This window comes from Balaenoptera ricei, chromosome 15, assembly GCF_028023285.1.
Source record: "Balaenoptera ricei isolate mBalRic1 chromosome 15, mBalRic1.hap2, whole genome shotgun sequence".
Classification (NCBI taxonomy): domain Eukaryota; kingdom Metazoa; phylum Chordata; class Mammalia; order Artiodactyla; family Balaenopteridae; genus Balaenoptera; species Balaenoptera ricei.
In genome coordinates, this window is record NC_082653.1 from 54248250 (window position 1) to 54275841 (window position 27592).

The window sequence follows — 27592 nt, forward strand, 5'->3', positions numbered from 1 at the left end:
CGTCGGGCTGCCTGCTTGGCTGCGGCGGCCGCGGCGCTGAGCGACGCGCGGACTCGGCGCTGACGGGCGGCGGACCTGACCTGCGGCCGGTGAGTGTCCACGGCCAGTGAGTGTCCGCGGCCGGTGAGTGTCCATGCGCTGCCGCACCTCCCTCGGGGCTCCTCCGCGGGCCTGGCCCGCCCGGGCCCTCGGGAGCTGGGCTCGGTCGGCCACGGCCCGCTGCGCCCCAGCGCCCGCTTGAGGGAGCCCTGGCGGGCCCTGGGCGTGGGGCGGCCCGGAGGGGACGAGCGGGGGGACCCCGCTTCCTAGACGGCGTTTCACAGGCCCGGGGAGGCCTAAGCCGCGGGTTCGAGTAGTTGTGCCCCGGGGGAGGTGACTCCCTGGTCGCCGCGGGCGGACTTGGCGTTCCCGCGGGGCCTGCAGCCTCTGGCCGACCAGCCTGCACATCTGTCCACCTTGGGCCGGCGAGGACCCAGACCTGGCCTGGCGGCGGAGAGCCGTGCCCAGGCTGTTGGCGTGGGCCGGGGCTCTGCCCTTCCTGCTCTTGACTCACCTTGGTCCGTAGGGTCCTTTGAGTCACTGTCTTGATTTCCGGAGTGACCCGCGGCCGCCAGATTGCGAGGGACCAACGTCAGGGGCAACCGGTTAGTCTGGCAGGGAGTCTACCTGTCACCTCATAAGCGCAGTGCCCTAGGTGTATTAATTGTCCCGTAAAAGCTGCCAGGACCGCCTTGCACAGTCTTTGCACAAGGCCTGTGTCATGTCATTTAAGTGACTTCTGATGAACCGGTTGCTGTGGCCTGTGGCTGTTCATCCTTATTGTCTTGTATTCATGGCTCTGTGAACCACACAAGGCGGAGCATGACTGAAAAAATATAAACATCCTATGGTGCTCTACAGTTCAGGAAGCCCTCTCACTCTCAGCCCCTAACAAAACCCTGTGAGTTGATAGTTCTCCCACAGGTGAAATGGGTTTAATGATGAATCTCAAGTTAAGAGATTTAACCTGCATCCCACAATCAAGAAGATGGCACAGGTGGTCTTGTTCCTGGTGGTCTGCTCCCAGATCCCATGCTCTTTCCTAAAGAGAGCCATGGAGATTGGAAATGGATTATGTTATTTAAACTAGACATTTTTCCCTCTCCCCCTAAACTGCCCTCCCAAGTAGAAGGAAACAGGGAGCTTACTGGTTTTATGTATTTGAATTTCTGTTAGGCATTAACCAGGTGTTTTGATTAAAATTTTAACTGCCATATTAAAATTTTTAGGTTTTCTTTTGTGAGGAGGAGGATAAGGAATATAAATGAGTAAATCTGTGCTTTTTAAAAAATTATTATTATTTTATATTTATTTATTTATTGGCTGCTTTGGGTCTTCGTTGCTGTGCGCAGGCTTTCTCTAGTTGCGGCGAGCAGGGGCTACTCTTCGTTGTGGTGCGTGGGCTTCTCATTGCGGTGGCTTCTCTTGTTGCGGAGCACGGGCTTTAGGTGTGCGGGCTTCAGTAGTTCTGGAACACGGGTTATAGAGCGCAGGCTCAGTAGTTGTGGCGCACGGGCTTAGTTGCTCCACGGCATGTGGGATCTTCCTGGACCACGGCTCAAACCCGGGTCCCCTGCATTGGCAGGCGGATTCTTAACCACTGCACCACCAGGGAAGTCCCTAAATCTGTGCTTTATTCATTATGTTTTTTTCAAGAAACATCACAAGACAAGACATCACAAGCTTACCAAGAGCTCACAGTTCAGTTGGGCATTTCCAGTTTACTTGGTGAAATTGGGAAAAGTTTTCAAATACAGTACCTACGCCAAAATACTGGTCGGGGTATGGGAATTCGAGGGAGCTTGGAAACACACTTACTGAGTGACCTCGTCGGACTGGGGATGTGAAGAGGAAAAATCTGTGATTCCCGCATTGTCTGACTTGATTTCCTTTTTTCCTTTGCCTGGGCCAATGAGATGATATGCTGTGAGTCACCAGAGTCAGGAGTATGAGCTACTCCAGAAATGACAATGCCAAGGAGAAGGTGAATTACAGAAAGTAAAGTATTCATTGCCTTTGGCTTACCGTTCCTTGAGTCTGTTGAAAAGCAAAATAGCTGGGGCCTTTGGGCTACCTTGGTTTTTTGGTTTCTTTTTAAAAGCTGACTCTCTTCATAGGATAGTTGGGCTCTGTATCAGGTTTGCACCAAAAACTGAAATATCACTCCTCTAGGAGGAAGATATTTTTGAAAATTGGAATTGTATATTTCAGTGTAAAATTCGGAATTTAGTTTGTAACTCCTTGGAGAGAAAGATGAAAAATTTGAACAATACATTACCTCCTTGTATATTATTGGCCATAGTTAACTAAAAAGTTATAAATAGACATTTAATGCAGTCTCTTTTTCTGATACTAGTTAATGGGAGAATTAAGAGATCTGGGTCACATCTCCTTTTGTGTTGAACACAGTGAAGGTTATTTGCTTTTTAACTTTATTATATTTGTTAGGTTTGTTTGTGTAAAAGTATAGGATGAAAGCTCTGCCTTTTATTGTAATCTGAATAGTCTTTCAGGGTATTTTTGCCCTGCTGAGAAGCAGTGCCATTACTGATTAATTCTTGCCAGCAATGAGAGAGAGTGGGGGGGGGCATATCTTTAATTGGAACAGTTAATATAACTGCTTATGCTGAGGTCTTCCTGTTTTTTATATGGGAGTTATTTCACTCTGGTGACCGCTCGGGTGCTCTGTGATAGTTCACTCCAAGGTTTACTTTTCCCTCTTGACTTCATTTATTTACCATAAGATGTCTCCCATTATATTACACATTGTAAAGCCAGCTAATGAAGGCAGCTGGCTTTAAATTCTTTTCAACTTTCTAATAAATCTGACACACAGTACTGAAATACAGCAGCCCATAACTGATGGTCTGTTCTAGCAATGTTACATATGTTTACAGGATATGCAGTTACATTTATTCATAAATCCTTTCTGTGTGACCAGTGTCTTTCCATTAAGAATAACAATGGTTTTGGAGTTCACTATAGATAATTTAGAGGTGCATAGCTATTATAAAGGGAATATATTTACAATCAGCCCATCAGAGGACTGCATCTAAATTGCGATCATGGCTGACTGCAGTGGAGCCAGGAACTCTTTCTGGGTGGTCATATCAACCACATCTGTAGTCAGACTTTACAAGGTAATACTCTAAACCTTAACTAGGCATTTCAAAACAGCTGTTAAATTCATGAGGCTCTTCTCAGTGAGCAGGTTTTAATGTTGCTTTGATGTAATTTTAAAAGGCTTTTAGCAAATGTGCCTTTCCCTATGTGATATATTTCTTTTAATCAAATATTTTAATAGTAATCCAAGGGTGTTTAGTCTGCTTTTGGAGTAGGAATTGCATCAGATTGCGTGTCTTCTTGCTGTTCAGTGATGTGATGTTGAGGAGGGTTCTTTTTTCAAATGTATGCTTAAGTATCTCTCTCTCTGAAAGTCTACATATACACTAACTTTTCGTTTGCACTTCAAAATGATTGGATTGTTAAGTACAAAATTGAGCTGATTAATCAATTTATAACCATTATTTTCACTCACAAACAACTATTCAACACTAGACAATGTTGTTTTACATGTGCGTATGTGTATCCAAATACATACATATTAATTTATATTAGAAAGAGTGAAAAATAAACAGTTTGTTTCTCCCCAAAAAGGAAGCTGTGGTATATTTTTGATCATGAGAAAAACATTTAAACCCCTTGAGCTGCAGTTTCTGTGTCTGAAAAATGAGGTTAATACTTGATGAACCTTCAAGTCTTGAGTGCCTTGAATGCTGCTTTTCAATCTAAGACAGGGGTTTCCAAACTTTTCTATTTCACTAAGTTTGGGGTTGGGCCTGGGAACATGTGTTTTTAAAGTTTCCCATGTGATTCTTGTCTGGGGCCTCCTTGTCTAAAGCCCAGGCTGGATGGAAGAGGGAGTAGATTGGTAGGAAGGCAGAGAAGTAAGCGACAGCATACATGAGGAAGGAGACAGCAGAGAGGACAGAAAGGGCGGATTGCTGCACACAGTGACTGCGGTCAGCTTTTCTGCCAGAGGCCCAGCAAGTGGATATTCTTTTCTCTCTACTTAGGGGAAAAATTAATTTTTGTCACACGAATAGATTTGTTTCCTTCCCAGGAATATCGTAAGCCTAATTATTGTCATAGTTCTCAGTAACTTTAAAAGGGCTTTGGGGAAGAATGGCATAAAGAGGCAGGTGTCTAGCACCCCGCCAGCCTGACTTTTTCTCAATACTCACAGCTTCTTGCCTTTCTCCCAGTGAGCGCTCTCAGTCTTGGAAGCCTCAAGTTTCACTGTCTTGTATTATATTCAATCCCGCAGTTACCTCAGGGCTGTGGGAAGGAGCTAGCATGATTAAAACAATTTGCCATCATGCTTTTAGCTAATCTAGTTGGCTGACCTGCCTCCTCAGTCACTGGGGTGATCGTATTTATTATGCCAAACAGTGGGACCCATAGTCTGAGCATACAGGTATACTGAAGGAGTTGGTGAGACAGGATATTTGAGTCAGAACTGTCCTGGAAAATCTGGAACATAAGGCTCCATCTTTAGCACTGTTGTCTGTACTGCACAGTTAGCATTTATAATATAATACACCTGTTATGTTATTTATTTTTTCTAGTTCTCTCTCTCTCTTTCTCAGTTGAAAGCTGCTTGAGGTCCCGAACATCTTAGGCCTCTTTGTAGTCGTAGAGCCCATGAGCATTATAAATGTTTGTTGATGATAAGATGGCATGTCACATGCCTTCCTTAGTACTGGATCTGCTGTTCTCTCTGGCAAGACCACTAGGAGCTGCTGCAGAGGAGCTGTTGTCACCTGGAACTATTTCCAGGGCAATTTGGAGGAGGGCAGGCAGATGAAGGGGAAGAATCAGTGAGCAAAACTGAGTGTGGGTTGGGAGGGGGGGCTAGGTAGTAGTGTTTGAAGGCAGATGAGAAAAGCAGACGTAATGAAGTGGCATTAAACCTTTACTCCCTTGATTTTCTACAGGAAGGCAAGGGGAGAGTCATGCCTTCTCTTTGCTTAGTAGTAACAGGTATCCCACTAATTAGAAAATAACTTTTAAAACACTCTATTCTGGGGCTTCCTTGGCAGTCCAGTGGTTAAGATTTCGCCTTCCAATGCAGGGGTTGTGGGTTCGATCCCTGGTTGGGGAGCTAAGATTCCACATGCCTCGGGGCCAAAAACCCAAAATATTCAAAAACAAAAACAAATAAACAGAAACACTATTCCTCTGCCACACTTGGGTTTTTGTCAGCCTCAGCAAAATTTCTAAGTGTCTGGGCTCAGTGTCATGTTTGTCTTGTTTTGTAACACTTTTTGTGTTTGCAGAAAGTCTTACTGGCGGACCCAGAAGGAACAAAGTGGGGTGACTGGCTGCTCTAGGTTACGCTTTCTTCCCTTTGCATGTGGCTTTTCCGGGACTTATGCCCAGATTTTCAAGTCAACACATTCAAGTGCAAATGCCTACAGGTAGAAGGACAAAGAAGCTATCTATCTGCCCATTTGGCACACGTCTTGCCTCTATGGTGTGCAGACTATTGGCACTGAGGGGATGTACAAAAACAACAGCAAACCCAGCAGTCCTTGTTCACAGGGGGTTGGCAGTCACTTTGAGGAGGCGCAAAACAGTAAATTCACTTTGTACGGTTTGATTGTTGTTTTGACACTCAGTATTCTGCGAGGTCAAGAAAGTGAAGAGCTGAGAAGTGGAAAGGATGATAATTTGAATGAAACCCTCTGGGTTAGGTAAAAGACAGAGTAGGAAGAGAAAAGAAGGAAGGAGGGGAAACCCCTCTTCAATGAATAAGCATTAAGGGGTTTTACTGAAAACATATTACCCACAAAAGGAATGTCTCTCATAAAGTAACTCGTCTAGAATAGGGATTCTTAAGCTGAATTCTCGGTCCACAGGTGAACTTCAGGGGCCTGTGGTTGCTCTGGAATAGCATAGACAACATTTTTTAAATATGTAATTGTTCTGGAGAGAGAGTTTGAAGTCTTCATCTGATTTTCAAAGGGATTTGCAACTTCAAAAGGCTAATGATTGTTATATTCTGACGAATACCCTTGCTACCCATCTTCAGAAGTGCACGTCTGTGAATTTGTATCTTCAGATGAGGAGGTATTTCCGTGGAAGATTAGAGACAGAAACCGTAGGATTCCTTTGTAAACAAGCAGCCTTCTACCAAACATCAAGTGTCATGGGACATACTTGAGTGTTCATGCAAAGGACAGCATGTTCCCACGTACACAGTGGTCTAATCTGGTTCCCAGGAGTGGGGCAGCTAAAGTGCCCTTACCTGACTGGTGTGGGTAAGGCTCCAGGTCTGCCCTCAGGGACCTTATAGTCGAGTGCAGCCGATTAGAATGTGTACCTGTCTGTGATACAGAGGTAGAGCCAAGTAGGAGTGTTGGGGAGGGGGTGAGTTGGCACAGAAATCACATGCTTTTTGGAAGGTCAGGACGTTTTTCAGAAACTACTAGACTGTTGGAAACAAGGTATGAAAGAGTGGAGGGAGCCCCGGGCCGGTCTGTGAACAGTGGCTAATTCAAGACCAGCTTCCCTCTGCTGCTTTGGACATGCAGACCTAAAAGACTGTCCTAGAGCTGCCGTCACTTAGCACACACGGCGGGAAATGGAAACCGTCTGTTTCAGAGTGAGTGCCCTAGCTGCCCCAGACCACAGCCAGCAAAGCATGCTGAGCTCAGGGCTCCTGAGGGCGGAGGAGGAGCTGAGCTCCCGCCCCCCACCTGCCCTGACTGCTTTAACTGTGGATGCTCCACTGTACTTGCTCCATGTGTTGGCCTTCTGTGTAGGGTTTGGTTTGGGAAAAGGGGTGAGCATACCTCTTAAAGCCCTGGAGCACATGATTCTCTGCCTTTCTTGACATTTGCCCTCGCCATCATGTCTACCTTTTTTCCCCCTAGTTATTCATTCGTTATTGCCTAATCAGGTCCTTAGTCAGCAGTAGATGTTCTGGGCTATTTGAGTTTCCTCTCGATAATGATTAGTGGTGACAGTGATGTTTGATCAGTTCTAGAGACCTCTTGGGAATTACAGGCACCCATTTCATGTATCTTTAATTTATGTATTTTGTGCAGGCTGCCTCATGGAACAGGAAGTTATTTGTTTTACAGTGGCAAAATGCTGTTTGTTTTTTAATTTTCTTTTTGGTAAATTGCGGTCACTGTAGCATTTTGCTTTTCCCCCTTGCAATAATAACCTAATGCCTTGGTGTATTTCCTCCAAAATGTGCTTAAAGACAGGATAAGGGCATGTTAAAAGAAGGTTGACCCCTTCCCTAGACTAACGAACATGAAGAGAATGCTGCTGTGAAATCCCTTCTCTAAAGCCAACTGGGGGAATAAAGGGTTTTCACAGAGGTGGACAGCAGGAAGGGTTGGTGGTTTGTGCATGCATGGGGTGGAGGAGTGCTGGTAAGCGTTTGTTACCTGGACTGTTAAAATTTTGCCTATCCATTTATTTATTTATTTTGGCCGCACTGCGCAGCATGTGGGATCTTAGTTTCCTGACCAGGGATCAAACCCGCACCCCCTGCAGTGGAAGTGCAGAGTCTTAACCACTGGACCACCAGGGAAGTCCCGCCTATCCACTTCTTTAAAAAAAAAAAGGTAAGGCAGTATTCTGCTCTTAATCAGGCTTTCAAAGTCCTTAAAATCTAAAAGGTGTGTGGTCAATAGCTGTATCTGTAGAATGTCAGGAAGCCAGTTTAAAACCAATGCAGTGCAACATTTCTCTTTCAGTGAGCTATTTGAGCACAGAGCATCATGTGCTTGGTCCCCTACAAGGCCCGTGTCACCCCCCACCCTCCATCAGTAGACATTTCTGCAGTAAAAATGCTGTTCAAAGATGCTTACTCACTAGCTAGCCATTTTTCTTATTTCTGGGATTCACTTTTAAATGTTCTCTTTGTCATCTGCTCTTTGAGAATACCTTGATTTTGAGAAAACCTTACATTCTGGAAATTGTCTATTCACTCAGCAAACCCTGATTAGGTAGGTACCCTGTGTTGGGCAGTAGGAGACAAAGATAAATGAGCCATAATCTGGAAAAAAGACGTGTACAAATAAATACTGTAACAGAATACAAGTGCTGTAATAGATCATGAAAGGCTTACTTAGGTAGCTCTTAATGTAACAGCATGCCTCCAAGATCATCCAGCTCATTGTTATCTAGACCTTATTTTTAGAAGCAGTACAACTCCATTTTCAGAGGAATAGGGGAGCTGCTCTGTCTGAAATGGGTGGGGGAAGCCCACAGTCTTTCCTGCTCTGCCTCCTGTTAAATACCATCTTCCCTGCAGCTCACTGAGAAGTGCCTCTTATTTTATAAATGAGGATGTTGGAGTTCCAGGGCAGTTGTGTAATACAGCTAGCTAGCGCAGACCTGGTAGTAGAGCTTAGTTCTCATCCTTAGCCTACTTGTCAGTCAGACACCAGACTGATAAATAATAATTAGATTTTCTCCCAGTTTTATGTTCTATTCCTCCAAGAAGTCAGTGAGCACATTTCTATCAGGGCTTCACCTCTGCCTGGCTTTGTTACTGAGCCTGCTTTAAAGGTTTTGCCTCCTAGCGATCTAAATACAAATCAGTCCTATTCCCAGGAAGGTACTGTGACCCTTTTCATTGTCATCTGTGGGCAGTGCCAAGTTGCCCCACCTACAACCTCTTCTGTTTTCTGGTGGAAATTCAGTTTTCCCAGAAATCTCTGTAAAGGATATTTCATGAAGGTGTGATGGATGGTGTGAGGCTTAGCGTGAAAACAAAGCTCTTCTTGTCTCTGTAAACTGATGAAGGGATGAGAGGTTCGAGCAGGGTTTTCAGCCTTGGTGCTGTTGACGCTTTGGGCTGGATAATTATTGTTGTTATTGGTGTGTGTGTGTGTACGCACATTTGTGCTTTCTGTGGGATGTTGAGCAGCATCAGACCCACCTCAGACCCACTGGATGCCGGTAGCACAGCCCATCCTCCAGTTGTGACAACCAAACATGTCTCCAGGCATGGCCAAATGTCCCTTGAGGGATAAAACGGCCCGCATCTGAGAACCGCTGGGTTAGGGATTGATTGGCAAGAGACCTAAATGGAAATCAGAATATTCAAGTACATTTTTCATTTACCTAAACTTTTATTTACAGTGATGAGCTGCTCTAAAGAAACAAAACAGTAACATGTCCCGTCCCCGAGCCTGACCCTCTGTGGCATGGAGGGGCTTCACGTAACTCATGTTCAGAGCCTCCTTAAAAGAACTGAACTCTGGTGATTATCTTCCTTTAGGTCCTTTGCAAAATTTATTTTGCTAGAAATTCCAAGGTTTTTCTGTTCCTTTCTTGGTATCTAGTGTTATCAGAATGAAAACAGAGGTTCTTTACAGTGAGCATTCAGCTCAGTCTGTGACCCCAGTATAGATTTGATGCTACCTGTAGGGCCTTTCATAGAGACAGGGGTTTTTCCATTTCTTAACTAAAAGTATACAGGAACATTTGTTAACTTTAAGTGACACTTTATTTAGTTTATTAATCAACATCATACTATATGGCAGTTTTATAAGTAAATTATCTCATTTAATTTTTATACCTACGTTGCAGAGTTGTTATTACTATCCTTACAGATGAAGAAACTGAGACTCAGAGAGATAGCTGGTCCAGGGCCACCCAGCAGGTGTGCAGCAGAACCAGGGTTTTCTCTCTGTCCTGCCTGACTAGAGCCTGTGCCTTGACCACAGCCCTATGCTGCCTCTCAGCCTGTGTGTGGCAGTGGATTCTCTCTTGGCTGGGCTTAGTTCAGGTCAGGTTTGTTGGGCGCCTACCATAGGCCGGCTCTAGAGATCATCATGCAATTCAGTCATTGCCTCAACTCCTTTGGTGTCCTGTCAGCACATTAGCATTGTGCTGTGCAGATAGGACTTCTGTGCGTATGGCTGCTGTTAGACTTGTTGAGCCCATCTTCTAGAAACTTTGAGATGGAGGGATTTGGCCTGCATGTCATAGGATGTATACCGAAATACAAATACTTATATTTGTATCTAAGTTAATAGTCACGTTTATACATATGCTGAGTTACTGCCAGTGACTACTGCATGGGGAGGCTGTGTCCTGGGCACTTTGTCCTGGTGAGGAAACTAATGCACATGGCTGTGGAAATTTCACGGACAGACCAGGTAGAGTAATGTGTGATGATCTGTTATCTCTTACCTTGGATCCAAGAAGGCTTCAAGGAAGAGCTAGAGTATCTAGAAAAAGAGTTTGAGGGCATTTTGCTAAGTAATCACTGTGCCACCTTGATTTTTCTGCCTTTCAAGTATGATTTTGAGGGGTGTTGCAAGTAAATTGTTACTAACAGTGAAATTTGTGAATATTTTGTTGTTCAAAATATAAGTTTTATTGAGTTAAAGATTATCCTTATAAGTCAGCTCTCCTTCTGGATGCTTTTTAGAGTGGAAGAGAGGGCTGCTGTTACAACTAACTGCTGATAACTTCACATCACCTACAGTATATTTTTTCTACCCTCTAGTTCCTGGCTACTCCTAGGGGACATTTTCATCCATGTACAAATAGGCCAGATATACTGAGGGAGGAAAACAGTTGCGCACCCCCATTCCTAGGAGCTGTTGCCTCATTTCTTAGTACAGGGAACCAGAGAGTCGAGTGGCAGCAGGCTGCCTGCTCTGTGCTCCTGACCGCTCCTCCAGTGGAGGCAGGGCCTGCTGGGAACGCTGGGAAAGCCGAGCCTCTTACTCTAAGCAAGTCCAGTAGCTATTGCTGCTGGTCCCCTGCCACCATAGACGCAAGCCTGTGAGGACAGCGCCAGCCTCTTGGAGTTGCCAGTTCTTGTTCAGGGCTTGTTTCCTTGCCACCACTTCACCCACCCCTTCCCCTGCTGCCAGAATCTAGGCAGTCGTGAAAAAGCCTGAGAATGATACCTAACTCTGTAGGCCTGTGGAAATATGTTAAGATCCCAAACAGGTCCACAGTGAGACAGAGGAGCCACCTCATTAGATTGACCAATGCCTTGGCCTGTGGAGTTGCTAATCTTATAAGAAGTTTATGTTGATGTCCTTCCTATCCATCACACTACTGTTTCAAAGGCAGATGTATTTTCAGTAGACAGAAAGATAGGACTGAATAGGTCTTAGACACTTAACACAGGGAGGACACGCTTTCAGATTCTTAAAACCAGGTCTTCTATTTCTCTGTAGTTACTATGGTAATAGGTACTATAGAAATGTGCAGACTCTACTGTGACTTCCTCTTGGTGTTGGGATGCCCCAGGGCCTCTGGCTTCATCGTCCACCAAGACCTGGCAGATCTGGCTGCTTCCTTCCAGGCACTGAGTGGTGGCGGGGGTGGGGGGATGGAGTGGGCGCCATCCTCCCCCTTGGGACCAACCATCTCCAGCCTTGGCCTGCCGTGTTACTCAACAAAAGCAGGGCTCGCCAGGGGACAGCCTTCTCGGGTTGCCCTGTATTCTGAGTGAGCCAAGATGAGAGTTGTGGGGATGGGCAGCAGCAGCTTCTGAATCTTCAAATGGGAGCCTGAGCATTTACTTCTCAGAAATCATAGGACTGAGCTCACTTTTCATACTAAAAAAACAAATGGCACTCAGTGGTTTAGCAAACCCCTCCACTGTGAGCGTAAATGCAGTGTAATATAACCTCAGTTTCCATGTTGCTAGTAGTCTGTCGTGACAGCCTACTAATTTCACGTTCATGTACCACTGAGGGTTAGCTGGGGACACAGGAGGAATCACCTTGCATTCAGAAGGACTCAGGTTTGGTCCCAGCTCCACTGTTTACTCTGAGTGACCTTGACCATATTACTTAATTCTCTTGATCTTAGTTCCTTCATAGTCATGGGATTCTGCTCGAAAGTGACTTAGTCTGGTGTGTCCACATCTGTTAGACTTTAGTCTGGTGCTCTTCCTCTGCACCACCCTCTCTTGGGTGAACTTGAGGGCCTTTGGTCCCTGCAAGGATGCTGCTTAGGTTCTGTCGATCCTGTTTGTACAGAGGAAATTACCTGGGAGCCCATAGCACTTCTAGGTTTTCCAAAATGGAAATTCAGCAGAAGCATCCTAATCATCCACTCTCTCCCTCAATTCCCAAATGCTATTTGTAGTCATCATTTATGAGAGAAGCTGAAGTCACAGGTGACAGTTGTTACACCTGAGTGAAAGGAAATGTGGCTGACCACTTAACCCACAGAACACGTGCTTTCAAGATTGTTCCAAAGTTGGAATGATTTTTGCTTGATGGGGATGACCCACCAGCATTTACTCTGTTACAACCAGCCCTGTAGATGTCTGGTGCCTAGGCTTTGTTCTTATAAAATCCCAGCCTAACCATTTTAGAAGTCAGTCAGTACTTCAGCCCCCACCCCTCCAGGTCCTTCTCATGGGACTGAAGAGTCTTGTCTTCTCAGCCCTGAGACCCAGTGGCACTCAGGGAACAGGGCAGGTGTTGTATTTATTTCATTTGTAGTAGGAAGTGGCATCTTTGGTGCCAGCAGCAGTAGATTTCTGGCCTCTTCTCTGCTCTTTTCAGTGTTTCAGGTTTCGTCCCAGTGTCTGCTTTTGAATTCTTGCTCAGCTGTATTAGAATGTGCTAGAGATGAGCCCACCCCTCCACAGTGAAAAAAGCCTGCCAGAGAAGTCTTGGACTTCCTGAATCACGCCAGTTTTTGAGGTTACTAAGAGGCTAGTGCCCTTAGTTGCTTTCTGGTTGCTTGTTGCCCAAATGTGCAGGTGTGTGTTGAGTAAATCTGACGCAAGAGCTTTGTGTCCCTGGACTCCCCACTTTTCCAGGATTCTTTGTCTGAACTTGCTCTTTGTCAAGAGGTTAATAGTCATCCATTCAATGAACTGTGGGATTGAATTCACCCAGTGATCAAAATGAAGTGGGTGAAGCTTGTGTGTAAGACTTCCTGAGGTGTGGCTGCACCAGAGTTCAGAGACCTCAGGTCATTTATTCTACAAACTCAGAAGGTATTGATCTAGATGATGTGGTTTCCTCAGGGTTTTGAGAGGCCCCTCTTATCACTGCTTTGTAGGGTTAGAGCCGAGTCAACCCTGTGCACCGCTCCCAACCTCCAGCTTAGCTAGCATCGAGCAGCATCTGCAGTGTGGATTTTCTAGCTTCAGTGGTCACAGGTCTCACCTCAGAAAGAGCAGGAATTCCCATTTCCTGACACTGTCAGAGGATGAGGGTGGAGTCAGAAGTCCTCAGGTGTGACCTGCCCAGAATTACCCATGGATTCACCAAATTTCACCTTCTTCCTCAGTGTTTCAGAATCACCCAGCTGCCCATTTTCGCCAACAACTTTCTCAAGAGATCATCAGCATTTGAGCAGCGTTGAGTTTCATGAAGCACTTGTGCACACATTAGCTCATTTAGTCCTCACAGCACACTCGAGAATGTGGAGCAGAGAGAGTTTTGTTACCCAGTTTTATGGATGATGAAACTCAGCCTTCAGAAGGTTATGACTTACCTATAGCCATGGAGCTACTAAGCATTGGAACTCCAACCCAGATCTTTCTAACTCTAAAGACCATACCCTTTGTGCAGGGCCCAGCTACCTTTCCATTCCCGAAGGTGAGCTGGATCTAGAGCAATAATCAACAGTTAGTGGGAGCCCAAAAGTGGCCCCTGTAAACTGACAGGTCCACTGAGCTCCCCCCTCCCCTGCATCATTCCAGCCCTCCCTGAGGTCTGGGAGCAGCGCAGGGACTGTCAAGGCTATTTGCTACAGAAAACAGGTTGCACCTCCTCTTCACATCCATATGCCAGCTGGGGTGCAAAACTGGCCCTTGGTGCAGGGTTTACGCTTATAGATACTGGATTTTAAACAGTGCTAAGGAGAGCAAGTTTATTTCCACGTTGCATCCGGGAACAGGGCTTCTTCCCCCTGTTGAGAATTTCCTGGTGTCCTAGCATCTGAAAAAAGCTCACCAGGAGTGTCTCCTAGGGTAGACCAGCTAGTAAACAGTTCTGAGTTCATTCTCAATTCCTTTTGTAACATTAACATTTGTTATAAAGTGGTTTCATAGTCATTATCCTATTTGATCCTAGTAATAGTCTTTTATTGAATGCTGGGCAGATATTCATTGCATTTTACAGGTGAAAAATGGAGAAAGCCAGAGAGATTTGGAGGCTCTGAAGAGATGGCACCTTCCTGCCCCCTGGCTTCCTCCCTCCTGCTCCCTCTTCCTCCACAGTAGCCCTAGCATTGTTTGTTCCCCAGATCATATATAGGGTTAGAAGTAGGATGTTAGAATTTACTCTTTTTGTGTAGACAGATATTCAGAAAAGAACTTGCATGATGGGTAAACAACCCATTTCTTTCTTTCTTTTTTTTTTTTTTAACATCTTTATTGGAAAAAATATGGAATGCTTCACAAATTTGCGTGTCATCCTTGCGCAGGGGCCATGCTAATCTTTTCTGTATCGTTCCAATTTTAGTGTATGTGCTGCCGAAGCAAGCACAACAACCCATTTCTTTATATCTGCCGAGGCTTGCCTGATAGGAGTGTGTGGCACCATTAAGAATTGACTTGGCCTGATTATGGGATTGTTCAACAGAAACAGGTATTCTCAAAGGTGAAAAGGGGATGTAGAGAAGGAACAAATCCTATAGTCCAGGAAAGGGGGTGTCTTGGACTCTTGTATTCTGTGTTTATCATCTGAAAACATTTGTGGTGCACATATTGTACATGGTTTCTGTGAGAGGTGATGCATCGTTTTTAACTATGACCCTCCTGAATGTCACAATATGTGGGTGGGGTGAGATCATAGACAAAGATGTATACAGTTGAAAGGTATTAGTTCAGCCAGAAGAGTGGAAAACACACAAACACATCTCCATGGGCTCTGGGAAGAAAGCTGTACCAATGACCAGAGGCACCTTGAGACAGAAGAAACCAGAGGCCTCATTACCAGCAGTACTGGCTAAGAAAAGGAGTCAGAGCTTGCTGAGGCGCCTGCCCTCACAGGCTGGCGGGTGAGGAGCAGCCTTGCTGGGCAAGGGGAGAGAGGACGCGGGACTGGGCCTGTGTGGTGCTGTCAGAGGGGCCAGGGAGTCAGTGTCCACCTCTGATGTGGGGAGAGCAGCCCGGGGCGGGGACTACGGGGGAGACCCTGGGCTGCTGCAGCCCTGGGAGAGGACTCTGGGGGAGCAGCAGAAAAAGCACAACACTGGCCCCTAAACGAAGGTGACAACCCAGCTGGGCCCTGTGAGGTGAGAATGGCCTTGGCCAGCTCAGAGGCATGGGAATTATAAACAAGTCATTAGTTAGAAAAAAACCAGACCACCAGAAAGAGGGGTGGAGGTGGGGAGAAGGAGGGAAGGAGGGAGGGAAGGAGTCAGATTTGAAGGAAAATAAAACTAGATTTCATACCATTTAATTCAGAGGCGTAGTACCCAACTAAATTTTTTATTATTTTACTTGGTGTTTTAGAATTTAATCCATATTTTATTGTCACCCCTCACCCGCCCCCTTCATTTAGCTCGTTTTGTCAGTAGGCATTTCATTCATGCATTGGCAACAATTACAGCTCAGGATGGAGACTCCTCAGGGTGCTGTGCTGTACATGATTTGGAACATGGTATTGGACTCTGAGAAATTCAGAGTATGAGGGAGTCTTGATCTGTCTTGTAGGATGCTTCTAGCTTAATGGGGTGGGAAACAGGCTGATGGCACTTGTGGAAGCTGAAGAATAATCACCTCTTATAAATGTGACGCCACTTCTAGACCGGACTGAACTCTGAGCCGCCAGCAGCCTTCTAGGAGGCAGGCAGGGACTTCTGGTGCCCAGTAGGAAGCCATTCGGTAGGGAGGGAGCAGCCGCTCACCTTCCCTCTGGCTGCTTCCTCCTCTGTGTATGTGGGAAAACAACACTAGCTCATGTTGTGGGCATCCCATGAGTTGCGGTAGCTGATAGCTGGTCACTGTCAATTCCAGTCAGGCAGGAGGACTGTTCTAATTTCAGGGAGCTGGTCGCCTGCCTTTCCTCCCCCTTCCCCCCTCCTTCCTCTCTAGTTCTGGCCAGGCTCAGCAACCTGCCCCCTTCCCTCAGTTGTGGTTTTCCTGGGCAAAGAAAAAGAATGGGAATGAAAAAAAGAATTGTTACGGATGAAGTCTCCACTATGTCTTTTGGGATCACCAGGTGGGGAAGGAGTGGTGATTATGTTTCCATCTGGCAGCCGTGTCCCAGGCTGACTGACCTGAGATTTGCTGACGTGAGTCTCTGTGGAGGAGGATTTAACGTCTTTGAACATGACTGTTCTTTCAGAAGCCCTAGAGTCTTGAGCCTGTCATTTACCAGGGCAGAGGCTTTGAAATGAGTGTTGTGGATCTGCTGGGCTAGGTCCACAGGAGGGAACATTGGTGATCGGGACGTTGTTGCCACTTCTCTCAGATCAGGTGTGGGAGTGAAAACCAGTAGTGATCAGGTGAACAGCTAGGAGTACAGGAAGTATGGAGTTGTGGAAGTAGATTTTATAAAGAGAGTCACAGTTTTCTGGAAGTAGAAGAGAGAGAGAGGGCAAATCGACCTTTCTAGAATTAGTAAGAGCAAAGTAAAGGGCCCAGGGGACTTCCTGGTGACCACTTGGTACGGTACAGGGTCTTAGCTGGTTTCCTTGGTCCAATTGCTCTCTCTGTCCCTCCCTTCTCCCATGCCTTTCCCTCCCCCCTTTCAAGAGAATTGAGCCACTTTATATGAAAGAAGGAGCCAGTTAGCTAAAAAGTCCAACAAGTAACAAGTATTCATAGTTTTCCAAATTCCCTTTCTGTCACCATCAGTATACTTAGTTGTAGATAGTTGTAGTCAGTGTTTGGGGGCCTTTTTTTAACAAAGAAGTTTATGTAGACTTCTTTATGCAGGGGTAGAACCCAGTCAACTTGTTGCTGTGGTGCCAGGATTCCATTGTTTACTGTTGTTTGAGTAGCCCTGCCCTGTATTGTTAGGCTGTGTGACTTTTTTCAAACGTCATAGTATGGCTACTTATCATTTTGGTACAGATTACTATTAATACTTCTTGAAGTGTATTTCCCACAGTGGAATATTTTGGGATCTTTCTGTTTTCATTTTTGTTGGGGGGTTGGGGCAGCTTCATGTTGATAACAAGAGGTTGAAGTCTAGAAAGGTTCCACATTTATGATTTGGCCTCTGATTTTCTAGGGATTACAGTGGTTCCTACAAAGAAAAAAGGATTTGAGTGTAGAAGTCAGCCTGACCAAGTTTGGCCACGTAGCTTTTCAGAGAATGAAGTGATTTCTGTTTCTGACGTGCAAGGTGGCTCCTGAATGCTGCACCCCAGGCCACTCCCTTGAGGAACCGTGGCCAGGCCTCAAGAATGGACACAGCTCTCTTCCTGGCACCGAGCCTGTGTGGGTTGAATGTACTAACTGAGCCTTCCTGAGAGTGTTCTCCTTCCCTGCCAGATGGAGTTTTTAGCCTGCGTAAGGACTCAGTATTCTTGCCGCTGGGATGGAATAAGCTGGTATCTGTCCTTCTTTCAAAGCAAAATCCTTAAACCGTGTTTTGAGTTTAGAACCTGTTGAAGTAGTGGACCGCAGAGTGTGCTTTGCTGGCCACAGATGCCTACTGTTGGCGGCACTCATTACACCCACCTTCTTTCTTTTGGATTTGTTGTTCAACAAGTGTTTATGGAGAGCCTGTTATTTTTGGGGCCCTGTAGCTACAGCAGTGAAGCAGACAGCTGTGGCCCTGCCCCTGGGGGCAGAGTCGGGCCTCCTGAGAGCTGGGAGGAGGGAATTAGGGGCTGTTGGGCAGGACCAGGTTGAAGAGGGTGGGCGGAGGGTGTGCCTGAGGGGGGACTGGAACAAATAAAGTGCTGCTGAGAAAAAAAATGCCACGACAGGCACTGGAGGAAAGCTGGCTTTCCCTTCCTCTGTGTTTTTAAGAGAAGCAGAAGCCTTGTTGCTCAAGTGACTACACCTCCCAGAATGTGCAGTTATCATCAAGTAAAACAGTTAATGGTCAGATTTAATCACTCATATAGTCACTGCTGTGCAGCATGATGATCAGGTGGAGGAATTTACCTAAGTTACTGCAGTTGGTAACCTAGGCAACCAAATGGCATTTGTTCTTGTCTTTGCCTGATTTTAGTTTTTTCCTGTAAGCAGCATGGGGGCTGCAGTCTTCAGGTGCCTGGGGCGTGTCCTCAGTGTGGCCGTGCACCTGCCTAGAGCCTCTGGGGCCTTTTACTGCAGCCTCTCTCCTCTGGGAAGCCTAGAACTCTCATCTCAGCACCCTCTCCTCTCTGCAGTCTGAGTGCCGAGCAGCTGGGGACAAATTGTGGCTCTCAGGGTCCCTAAGGGAGTGGAGCTCAGATGTTCTTTCTTAAAAGTCTGGGGAATTCCCGGGCGGTCCAGTGGTTAGGGCTCCACACTTTCACTGCTGAGGGCCTGGGTTCCATCCTGGTTGGAGAACTAAGATCCCATAAGATCCCACAAGCCGCGTGGTGTGGCCAAAAAAGAAGTCTGTAAAGTTGGGTCAGTATGAACAAGCTGGGGGAAGCTATGTGGGGCTTATTCCACAGTTGGCAGAGTCTACCTTGACCCCTCAAAGAGGACACATAGCTGGGCAGCCTTTCACCATCTCTGTGGACTGTCCAGTTTCTAGCTTTGTTCATATTGTTGCTTGATCTAGAGGCACTTCCTCTCCCCCACCCCAGATCCCATCTGTTGTTGATGGTCTGCACCATACCGTCACCAGCACTTTGATAGAGGACAGTGTATCTAATTTGGAGTCAAAAGAAGGTCCCATTTTCTATATTTTGCTATTTCTTTTCTCTCTTCAGCTTTATTGAGTTACAATTGACAAACAAAATTGTAATTGTTTAAAGTGTGCAACATGATGATTTGGTAGATGCATACATTGTGAAAGGATCCCCACAATTAAGTTAACACATCCATCACCTCACATATTTACCTTTTTTTAAAAAATAAATTTATTTATTTTATTTATTTATTTTTGGCTGTGTTAGGTGTTCGTTGCTGCGCGCAGGCTTTCTCTAGTTGCGGTGAGAGGGGGCTACTCTTCGTTGTGGTGTGCGGGCTTCTCATTGTGGTGGCTTCTCTTGTTGCAGAGCACGGGCTCTCGGCGCACGGGCTTCAGTAGTTGTGGCATGCGGGCTCAGTAGTTGTGGCTCGCGGGCTGTAGAGTGCAGGCTCAGTAGTTGTGGCGCACGGGCTTAGTTGCTCCGCGGCATGTGGGATCTTCCCGGACCAGGGCTCGAACCGGTGTCCCCTGCATTGGCAGGCGGATTCTTAACCACTGCACCACCAGGGAAGCCCCTGCCTTTTTTTTAAGTGAGAACACTGAAGATCTATTCTCTTAGCAAATTTCAGTTACACAGTGCACTATTATCAGCTATAGTCACCATGCTATTCATTAGCTTCTCAGACCTTATTCATATTATAACTGAAAATTTGTACCCTTTTACCAGCCATTACCCATTGCCCCCACTCCCAGGCAACCCCCATTCCACTGTGTTCTATGAACTGAACCTTTTTTTTTTTTTAAAGATTGTACATAGAAATGGTACCATGCTTTGTCTGGCTTATTTAACTTTCTGCTATTTTCTAAGTGTTCTTGGGCAAGTACAAACCATTATATCTGATATTTACTGAGTGCTTACCAAGTGGCAGGCACTGTGCTTCCATGTTCTCACTTAATCCTTCCTATCATTAATCCCATTGTATAAATACTAAATCTAAAGGTGAGACAAGGTTCAGAAAGATCCTGCTGAGCAAAACCATGCCTTATAATATCCCCAAAGATAACAAAGAAGATGTTATCTAGAGAAAACTAAGGATATTTAGCAAAATACTAACAGTGGTTGTATCTGTGGGGTGAGATAGAGGTTGTTTTTTACTCTTTATACCTTTCAAGGACCTTTATGCCTTCTTTATACCTTTCAAAGACCATTTCTTATACTTCTTTGTTCTCCTTGAACAAAGAAGTACCTATTTCTGGATAGAGCTCAGTAATGCTCAGTAAGTAGATGCTGCTTGAGGTAGAAAGTTAAGGTCTCTTCTTTTCTTGGCTTGATTTGGCCTGAGTTGGTAGCCCTGGTCTTGCGTTACCTTGTTAGTTGTTGGTGCAGCTGTGCTGCTGTTCATCTGGAAAGTTCCCAGATGGGCTCCCACCCCTTTGCACTGCCAGGGTGGAGGGTGAGCTTGTTGTGTTCTGGGGCCGTATCTCCCTGGCTGACGAAGGCTCAGCTGTGGCAGCAAGCAGCAGGCACCGATTGGCTAATTTGTTATTTCCTTCAGCTGGGCAGAGTCTGGAGTGGGCTGGGGACAGTTTGCTTGCGTGGTGACTCAGTGTAGCTGATGCAGGTTGTCAGGGGCCTTTCAAGCAGCTCTGCTTTAAAGCAGAGCTGCTCTGAATGGCCTGGCTCGACGTTCCACTTTGTGTGCTTCTCTGCTTCTCTCTGCACAGGGCCACCTGCCTCTAATAGGTAGGCTGGGCTGGCTCAGATGAGCTTGCTGCCGCACTGAGAGCTGCTGCATTGCTCTTTTTTTTAAAATGATGTTTTCTTTGTTATTTTATGTTTTGGATAACTTTTAAGTTTGCTATAATTTCAGAAATACAGAAAAGTTGTAAGAATAGTACATAGAACTCTTGTGTATGTTTTATCCAGATTTACCATCAGCATTTTGCCTCATGTGCTTTACTTGTGTGTCCTCCCCCCTCCATGTACGTGCCTGTACACACACACACGCGCATGCACGCATGCTCTTTTTCTCTGTCTCTGAACCATTTGACAATAAGTTGCAGGTGGTATGCCCTGTTACTTGTGAATACCTCAGTATGTGTTTCCTAAAACAAGGACATTCTCTTAACTAACCACAGTGCAATTAAAAAAAACAGCAAGTTCAGCATCAATATAATGCTATCACCACTGTCCGTATTTTGTCCATATGCAGATATAGTCCCAGTAACGGCAAAGCTTTATTTTTAACGAAAACATTCCTGAGGCACGTGGGTGACTCCTTGCTTATGTTGCTCAGGGAAGAGCAAAACCAGCAGGTGTTTGGGGGACGTGACTGTCGTGGGCGCCGCATCACCTGCTCCTCATGTCTCTGCAGGACCAGAGTAGTGAGAGCAGGAAGAACCACACTTGGCAACGATGTCAGCGGAACTGGAGACCTCAGAGGGGGTGGATGAGCCAGAGAAAAAGAGCTCTGGGGCCCCGGAAAAAGAAAACCACACCAGGTGAGCGATGGGGGCTGGCCATGTTGAGTCAGGTGGGCCCAGGGCCTGCCATGCCCAGCACACCTGGCTTCAGGTGCTGGAGGCACCAGGTGTGGTCAGGGTCATGCTGCTGTGGTCCCCGGACACCAGGCTGGCACTGCAGAGACAGCATATGGCACCCTGGGCTGCTCAGCGCTCTGCCCGCTCCTTCTCACCGTCATCTCCATCATACGAGGAGGCAGGACGGGCACTGCTAGGAATGCTGAATAGTGGAACTTGATGGTGTTCCTGGTCCTTTTTTCTTCTTAAAATTCTAAGCGTTTTGTCATCTGGGGTGAGAAAGGGTAATCAGAGGCAAAGCTGGCACCTTTTCCAGTGTCTCCCACCCCCTCGAATGTGGGAGCAACTCTAACTTCAGGGCTTTCCTTTCTGGGGAGGACCAGTTCATCACTCAAAGCCTCTAGTTACCTGGGCCTGTTCTTCATTGTTCTTAGCCTCTCCTTGTAGCCCTGTCATTGGCAAAGTTTTTTTTTTTTTTTCTGAATATTTATTTATCAAAGTATGGTTGATGTATAATATTATATAAGTTACAGGTGTACAGTATAGTGATTCACAATTTTTAAAGGTTATACTCCATTTATAGTTATTACAAAATATTGGCTGTATTTCCTGAGTTGTACAATACATCCTTGTAGCTTATTTTATACATAGTAGTTTATACCTCTTAGTCCCGTACCCTTATATTGCCCTCCCCCTTTCCATCTCCCCGCTGGTAACCACTAGCTTGTTCTCTATATCTGTGAGTCTTCTTTTTTGTTATATTCACTAATTGTATTTTTTAGATTCCACATGTAAGTGGAATTTAGTATTTGTCTTTCTCTGATTTCACTTAGCATAATGCCCTCCAAGTCCATCCATGTTGCTACAAAAGGCGTTATTTCATTATTTTTTGTGGCTAAGTAATATTCCATTCCATATATGTGTATGTGTGTGTGTGTGTATATATCTATCTATCTATCTATGTATATATCTCACGTTCTTTTTTTTTTAATTGGAGTATAGTTGCTTTACAACGTTGTGTTAGTTTCTGCTGTACAGCAAAGTGAATCAGTTATACATATACATATATCCACTCATTTTTAGATTTCCTTCCCATTTAGGTCACCACAGAGCAGTGAGTAGAGTTCCAGCAAAGTTCTTTTTTTATATCTTGAAATAATTGCTAATAATAAATATTGTCAGCACATGAGTGATATGAGCCAGTCTCCTAAAGAAGCCAACAGAGGCTGGGCTTCAAGAGGTCAAGTTTTTCTCGCTCTAGTAGATGATTGTGTGGACGCACGTGAGCCCCCACCCAGCGTGTTCTCCACCTTGTCTGGTACTGGCTACTGGCATCTGTCAGCACCACTCCATATCCTGCATAATTTTGTTAAGCAGCACAAACCTAGGTCCTGGCTCTAACCTCCCCGGCCTTGATTTCATTTGCATCCTCCTACTCCTGGACCCAGCCACATGTAATCCTGAAGACACTGTGGGTCCAAGGTGGGAGGAAAGCAGCAGGGCCACCCCAGGAGATGCACGGTCAGTCCTTCTCAGTGGTGTGGATTCCGGGAGAGACATTCCCAAAGGTTGTCTGTTCCCTGAAGCCAGCACACGCTGTGGTAGGATTAGAGGTGTGTGTTTGTTCGGGCACTAGGGGGCCACAGAAGCAAAGCATCATTCATTTGGGTGGTTCAGAGAGACACAGACACTGTGGAGGAGTAGGTCACAGTCATCCAGAGCGTCTCCCAAGTCCTTGGAGCAGACTCACGTCTGCCTGCCCTGTGCTTCTTGGTAAGAGGCTGGAATCAAGTTTCTGAGCAGCCTCTGCCTCTAGCTCAGCAAGTGGTCAGCCTAGAGCTGGGAAGCGCTAATTCACACACGCATGCTCTCTCCATAGGATGGTGGACCTCTCCGAGCTCCTGAAGGAAGGGACCAAGGAAGCACATGACCGGGCAGAAAACACCCAGTTTGTCAAGGACTTCTTGAAAGGCAACATCAGGAAGGAGCTGTTTAAGGTTTGTGCCCTAGGTCATGGACTGGGTCGGGCTGGGGGCCTTAGTCCCATGAGGAAGCCCCCCTGGAGCCTTTCTCCATACTCCCATGCTTTCTCAGCGTCAGGCTGTGGTTTCATGTCTTAAGTGGAATAACATAGTGATGTAAAGGAAGTGATCCATGTTCCAAAGAATTCACCGTGTCATTCCTTTAAGAAACAAAAGCTTCCTGCGCATGTGAAATAATTCACTGTATAAAAGTAGGCCTTTGGGGAATGGAGGTGGGTGCTACCCGAGCCTTTGTCTACAGCTGCTCAGAAGTGTGGGCAGTGGGCTCGGGAGTTGCCGGCCAAGGTCCCCCTTTCCCATGGTCTCCCCATCGCCCTCGGCAGCTGGCCACCACTGCACTGTACTTCACATACTCGGCACTTGAGGAGGAGATGGACCGGAACAAGGACCACCCAGCCTTTGCCCCCTTGTACTTCCCCACGGAGCTGCACCGGAAGGCGGCGCTGATCAAGGACATGGAGTATTTCTATGGTGAGGACTGGGAGGAGCAGGCGCAGTGCTCCGAGGCCACCCGGAAGTACGTGGAGCGGATCCACTACGTGGGGCAGGATGAACCAGAGCTGCTGGTGGCCCACGCCTACACCCGCTACATGGGGGACCTCTCAGGGGGCCAGGTGCTGAAGAAGGTGGCCCAGCGGGCCCTGAAACTCCCCAGCACAGGGGAAGGGACCCAGTTCTACCTGTTTGAGAATGTGGACAATGCACAGCAGTTCAAGCAGTTCTACCGGGCCAGGATGAACGCCCTGGACCTGAACCTGAAGACCAAAGAGAAGATCGTGGAGGAGGCCAACAAGGCCTTCGAGTACAACATGCAGGTACTGCCAGGGGTCAGGCGGGAAGGGGCCTCTGACCGCGGGGGGCCGCCCTGGGTCTGCCTGAATGGACATCAGTGCACTAGGACAGAGGAGCTGCCCAAATGGGCATCAGTGCGCTAGGACAGAGGAGCTACAGCCTGCCCAAGAGAAAGTCAAGGGACCAAACAGGCCAGAGAGCACGAACCCAGTCATGGCTCTGCCTTGTTTGATAGCCTGTGTGTTGTGTTTTGGGAAGGCGAGGCCCCAGCACATTGAGGGGTTGGGAAGGAGAGAGCCATCTCCCTCCCTCTCACCCCAGGATCCTGGTCTTAAGGAATGGGTTTCCCCTTTTTAGCAAGGATTGCTATGAAAAGTCCTACTTGATAAGTTCAGGGAGAGAATCAAGGAGAGTGAGAATGACTCAGTTTACAAGTAGCTGTTAGATGGGCCCAAGTCTGGGGAGGCTGATTCTGTGTCCAGAGCCCAGGCCCAGCCCTCAGCACCAGGAAAGTTGCCACGGGAGGTGGTGAAGCGCCAGCCTGACCACAGGCCTGGCAGCCCTCTATTCTGATCTCAGCAGGCCTCTGAGGGCCACTCAGGCTAGGTCAGCCCTGTCAGGGCCTCATTCTCCCATGTTCCTCTTTTTCTGTTGTTTCTTGCTAAAAATACCCAGCAGCTGGAAATAGGGAAGTACCAGTGCTCACACAGTGTCTTGGGGCAGCGCTTTTGCTTTCTCCTCCTATCTGTTCCCTGGTAGTTTCAGTTGTGGGCTGTCAGTCTGGGCAGCACAGGTGCGGCCACACCTCCCAGAGCTCGGTGGCGGGGCACGGACTGGGGCTGCTGCTCTGCACTCCTGAGCAAGCCTCGCCTGCTCCAGCTCCCTCTGTGTCCGGGGGAGAGAGATTTTTCTTTGAAAACAGAGGATACGCAGTCCAGTGATGGCCGTCGATCCTCTGCACCTGCAGATATTCAGTGAACTGGACCAGGCTGGCTCCTTGCTGGCCAAAGAGACCTTGGAGGACGGGCTCCCTGTGCACGATGGGAAAGGAGATGTGCGGAAATGCCCCTACTACGCTGCTAAACAAGACAAAGGTAGGTCTCGTGTGTCCTGAGCTCCCCCCAGGGTGGTTGTGTCCGTGTCCCCCGCTGATGCCATGTCCCTTGTTGGTGCTGCCATGCAGGTGCCCTGGAGGGCAGCAGCTGCCCCTTCCGAACAGTCCTGGCTGTACTGAGCAAGCCCAGCCTCCAGTTCATTCTGGCCGCCAGCGTGGCCCTGGCTGCCGGCCTCTTGGCCTGGTACTACATGTGAAGGACCCACCACCCACGCTGGCACCCTCCTCCTGACCACTGGCCCGCCCTCACCTCCACCCACGACCAAACTACCACCTCAGGTGACTTTTTTTTAATGCTGGGCTTGAGAAAACAAGCAACCAGTAAAAGCCAGATGCTAAAGCCTTTGCCTGTCAGCATCCCACCTGCGGGCCAAATGCTGACCTGGGTGCAGGCCCACCCTCCCTGCAGCCCCCAGGCCATGGCAGCAGGAGCAGCCAGCGCAGCTCAGCGGGCCAGCCTGGGCCTCTGGAACCAGCTCTGCTGCCGGGGCACCCACACCTCTGACCCCAAGGCTCTTTCCCTCTGCTCTTTCTCGTCGTGTCGGCATTTAGGTGGGTATCTTTCCCCTGCTGGGAGTGGGGTAGCTAGCAAGTTCAGGCTCCCATAGCCCTGGGGTCTGGGGGGCTCCCTAGATGTGGCTGCTCTTCTGCAGGACCTCTCCTGGGGGCGGGGGCCAGGAAGAGGACAGAAGCCAGGCTCGCACCCTGCCTCAGAGGCCCTGGGAGCTCCGTCCTGGGTAGCCAGTCCTCATGCCTCTCAAGCAGAAACCTGAGTGGGGTCTGTTTGCCCGTGGCCTGTCTCCTCTGACCTGTGGAAATGCTACTGCACTCAATAAAATGGACTCTGACAGCTGCCTCCCTCCTTCCTGGTGTGATGTCATCCTTCTCGATGGCCCCTGGCAGCCCCTCACGTGCTCCCAGTACTGCTGGTCACGTTCCAGCAGCGCACCTCTCCAGGGCAGAGTCACTGTGACCATCTCACAAAGACCCTTAAAGTCCATGTGGTCCCGTGGTTTTCTAATTCTCAGAGTGCTTTGGAGTTTTCCTACTTTTTGAATTTTTTTTTTAATAACTAAGATAAGAGCATATAATTATATAATAATTCATTGTCTAACATAGAAATGAAGTATTTATTTTAATAGGAATTTATTACCGGTTTTATATATTGAGGATCTGTGAAAGTTTTACTCAGAAAAGGGTTCAATGGTGGGGACACTTTTTTCAATAACTGACCGAGCCCACTTGCCTTCACAAGTCAGATGAGGGGCAGAGGCAGAGCCGGCCAGAACCTGCGGGCCCAGCTGCCTGCCCACCCCCAGTAGCCTCAACCCCAGTGCCTCTGTCTTGCTTAAGGGAGCGAGGGTACCTCCCTGCAGGGTGGGATGACCCTGAGCTCTAGCTGGGGGTCTCCAGCTTGCAGACCCCGTGGGTGGATGCGTGGTGTGGAGGCGGGTTACATGTTATCAGTAAGGCGGCCTGACAGAGCCATGAAGCCAACTTCCTGGCGCAGTCACAGCTGGAATCCTAGGGCTCGTCCACACTGGGCTCTGGCGGGTTTAATTAGGGACTGAGATAGCAGTGTCGTCCCTGGATAGTCGGTTTGGCATAAGCACCGACACCCTGAGGACTCAACCCCCCACCCTCTTTCCCTCACAAAAGGAAGCCAGGCAAGAGAGCAGAGGCCTCGGGCAGGGGAGTGAAAGGGCCAATTTAATGAGAAACTATAAACTGAGACCAGCCACGATTCACAGTGACAGGAGGCCATGCAGTGGCAGTGCGAGACCAGGAGAGGGGCGGCAGCAGGATACAGCGGTCCACGTGAGCAAGTTCACAGACAAACCATTCAGGAAATAGACAGTGTGGGCTCAGGCCCAGGGCAGGGCTGGTGTCCACCAGGGCACTTCTGCCACTTGCGGCTGCTCCTTTCTCGTCCCCAGCCTGTCCCCCGTCCAGTGCCACAGCTGCTCCTGCTGCAGTGCCCGCTGTTGGAGCGAGCACAGTGACAGGTGACAGCAAGCCAGCCAGGGCAAAGGGTGCAGCGCTTACTGGGAAGAGGATCCGTGGAGAGTGCACTGCAGATCTGAGTATGCCTGCAAGGAGGCCCCTCCTCTCTGTCACCTCTAGTCCCAGCTGGGACACACCCCACAGAGGTTGTGCCCACATGCAGCAAGGACATGGTATAGACAGATGGGCTAGGCTCCTGGGCATTCCTTCTGGCCCTAGCAAAGACCGGGGTTCACAGAGGTGTGGCTGGAAAGGGAGCTGGGCAGGGGCCAGAGGAGAGTCCCTTC

The 27592-nt window shown here is 47.6% G+C and overlaps 1 protein-coding gene and 1 non-coding gene across 4 annotated transcripts; one reads left to right on the forward strand and one right to left on the reverse strand.

Moving 5' to 3' along the window:
* On the forward strand, nt 1-26165 carry HMOX2 (heme oxygenase 2). 3 transcript variants are annotated; one of them, XM_059898128.1, is made up of 7 exons: nt 6-123; nt 7561-7682; nt 21188-21314; nt 23233-23350; nt 23719-24210; nt 25155-25281; nt 25371-26165. In XM_059898128.1, exons 3-7 carry the CDS (start codon nt 21229-21231, stop codon nt 25496-25498), a joined length of 951 nt encoding a protein of 316 aa, XP_059754111.1. In that variant the 5' UTR covers nt 6-123; nt 7561-7682; nt 21188-21228; the 3' UTR covers nt 25499-26165. The 3 variants fall into 3 exon arrangements, with proteins under 3 accessions (XP_059754110.1, XP_059754111.1, XP_059754109.1); XM_059898127.1 differs by lacking the exon at nt 7561-7682 and having other exon boundaries at nt 1-89; XM_059898126.1 differs by lacking the exon at nt 7561-7682.
* LOC132350073 (U6 spliceosomal RNA) lies at nt 14443-14549 on the reverse strand. The gene has a single exon (XR_009497827.1). It is a non-coding gene; the product is annotated as a U6 spliceosomal RNA (small nuclear RNA).
* Nucleotides 26166-27592: the final 1427 nt, after the last annotated feature.